The sequence below is a fragment of the Austrofundulus limnaeus genome, unplaced genomic scaffold, assembly GCF_001266775.1.
Source record: "Austrofundulus limnaeus strain Quisiro unplaced genomic scaffold, Austrofundulus_limnaeus-1.0 Scaffold28, whole genome shotgun sequence".
In the NCBI taxonomy this organism is placed as follows: Eukaryota; Metazoa; Chordata; class Actinopteri; order Cyprinodontiformes; family Rivulidae; genus Austrofundulus; species Austrofundulus limnaeus.
In genome coordinates, this window is record NW_013952430.1 from 3,369,320 (window position 1) to 3,371,585 (window position 2,266).

Here is a 2,266-nt window from a genome sequence, read left to right on the forward strand (position 1 = left end):
CAGCTCATTTACACACTTTTCCTGAAGAATAGAAGAGTTTATTGAATCTGACGTGGCATGTTCGTACGAACCCTTTGTACGAACAAAAGTAAGAGAAATTTAGGATAAGAATACGAACATGTTCTTGCATGAGGCCCACTGTCTCAGAAAATTCTAATGTTACATAGACAAGATACATTTAGCTGTGTTCTGCTTTGTATGCATTTTATTTGTTTCATATTTCTTATTTCATCCATGTTTTCAATTATTAGACTAAATTTGCAAATGCTTGTGCAGCTTTTAGTTTTTAATATTAATTTACCATCCTTTGCACATGTTTCTTAAAGCTGCACAAGGTGAGCATTCTCAGCCATCACAGACGTATCGGTAATGTCAAATTTAATCTCGCTCACCTTGGGTCGACCGCGGCCCAGCTCTATAGATATATTCCTGGTTGCCATGTTGAGCGCTGCCTTGGACATCCTGTAGCTGTACCACCCACCAAGTCCTGACAAATGATTGGGACAAGATGAATCATTACACACCTGTTTTATAAACTTGTGTGTTTTCTCTTGTAACAATAAACCCGCGATGAAGCTTCCAAATGTTCATAAACCATCTGCAAGACAGCAGATACCGTTGTCTCCGATGGAGCCCACTTTAGCTGTGATGTTGACGATGATGCCACTGTGCTGCTGGGATTTCTCTGCAGGTTGCTGTCCAAAGCCACCGCTTCCTTTCTGAAGGAGGGGGGCAAAATATCTGGTCATCACCAGGGGACCCACAGCGTTGGTCGTGAAGGTGGAAATGACATCCTAAAGAGAAAAATGATGTCACAATTATTGGTTTTAACAAGAGTTATGAATAAGCTTTTTGTTCACATTATAGACCTAAAACTTCATGTGTTTTCAAACGTCACGTGGCAGTTGTAGATGTGCTTGCAATGCTTTATTTCTTGAAAGTTTCATTAAAATCCATCCTGTGATTCATGAGATATTTTACTAACAGGGAACTTGACACTTCTAGACTTTGATGTGAAACATTCTGTTCTACCTGTGCAGAAACATCCCTCAGGCTCGTCTCTCCTCTCCCTGAGGGGTGAAGCATCGCTGAGGAGTTGACGAGGAGATCCAGCCGACCGAAGCCCCCCATAACCAGCGCTGCTGCAGCGCGGATGTCCTCCTCGAGGTTCACGTCCAGCTTCAAAACCGTCAGCCTGCCCGGGTGTTGGCCAGCAAGGACCCGCAGCTCGGCAGCAGCGTCCGGGTTTCGACATGTCGCTAAAACAGCAGCGGAACTTTTCTTCTTTAATATTTGTTTGCAGAACTCCAGGCCCAGCCCTCTGCTGGCTCCTTGAATGAGAGCGACGGGAGCAGCCATGATAAGTGACGAAACAAAGTTGTGTTTGCTGCCTTCTTTTTCACCTGGAGCCTCGTAATATTCATTTTTATGTGTTGAAGCTTGGTCTACTCTTATTAAAATATTGTATTAGCATTCGTTCTTATTTTAATTGTTAGGTTCTAAACTATTTATTGCAAAGTCACATCAAAACTGTGACTTAATAAAACAAGTAATTGAATTCCTGATGTGGAAATGAAAATTAACAAAGTTACCTGAATGCAGCATGTTTCAAAACAAGCAAAGCGCGCCCCCAATAGGTCATGAGACGCTTACAAAACCCTGTACGTGCAAAATATGGAGGACCAAACCTTTCATAATGGGAAATAAATGTAGAATAATGTGTCAAGAAAAAAAAGTTGGAATAAATAAATAAAGTAGTTGGAAAAACAGCAAAAATAAATAATGAAATACAAAAATAAAATAATTAGTAAAAAATGTGACTGGAAATAAAATGAACAATACTACGACACATAGCAACGACACTCTACACGTTAGAGTTCTACGTATTTTTGAAACAAATGGAACCCCATAGAAGTTGCACATGTCTATGTTGCATATGTGTTCGCTGCATATGTAGAAGTTGCATATGTGTTTGCTGCATATGCAGAAGTTGCACATGTCTATGTTGCATATGTGTTCGCTGCATATGTAGAAGTTGCACATGTCTATGTTGCATATGTGTTCGCTGCATATGCAGAAGTTGCACATGTCTATGTTGCATATGTGTTCGCTGCATATGTAGAAGTTGCATATGTCTATGTTGCATATGTGTTCGCTGCATATGCGTTCGCTGCATATGCGTTTGCTGCATATGCGTTTGATGTCGTTGGTCCATGCTGTTGGTTCATGTCGTTGGTCCTTGTCGTTGGTCCGTGTGGCTATTGCC

The 2,266-nt window shown here is 41.1% G+C and overlaps 1 protein-coding gene across 2 annotated transcripts in view; it reads right to left on the bottom strand.

Moving 5' to 3' along the window:
- zgc:65997 (C-factor) overlaps window positions 1-1,620 on the bottom strand; it is a 4,045-nt gene extending 2,425 nt beyond the window's left edge. Inside the window, exons 1-4 of one of the 2 annotated variants that reach the window (XM_014005185.1) lie at window positions 1,593-1,620; window positions 1,033-1,331; window positions 617-794; window positions 393-487 (exon numbers count right to left, since the gene is read on the bottom strand). In XM_014005185.1, the coding sequence (XP_013860639.1) occupies window positions 393-487; window positions 617-794; window positions 1,033-1,331; window positions 1,593-1,605 (585 nt within the window). In that variant the 5' untranslated portion in view covers window positions 1,606-1,620. Of the gene's footprint in view, window positions 1-392; window positions 488-616; window positions 795-1,032; window positions 1,376-1,592 lie in introns of those variants that run through there. The other variant, XM_014005184.1, reaches the window with a different exon arrangement.
- Window positions 1,621-2,266: the final 646 nt, after the last annotated feature.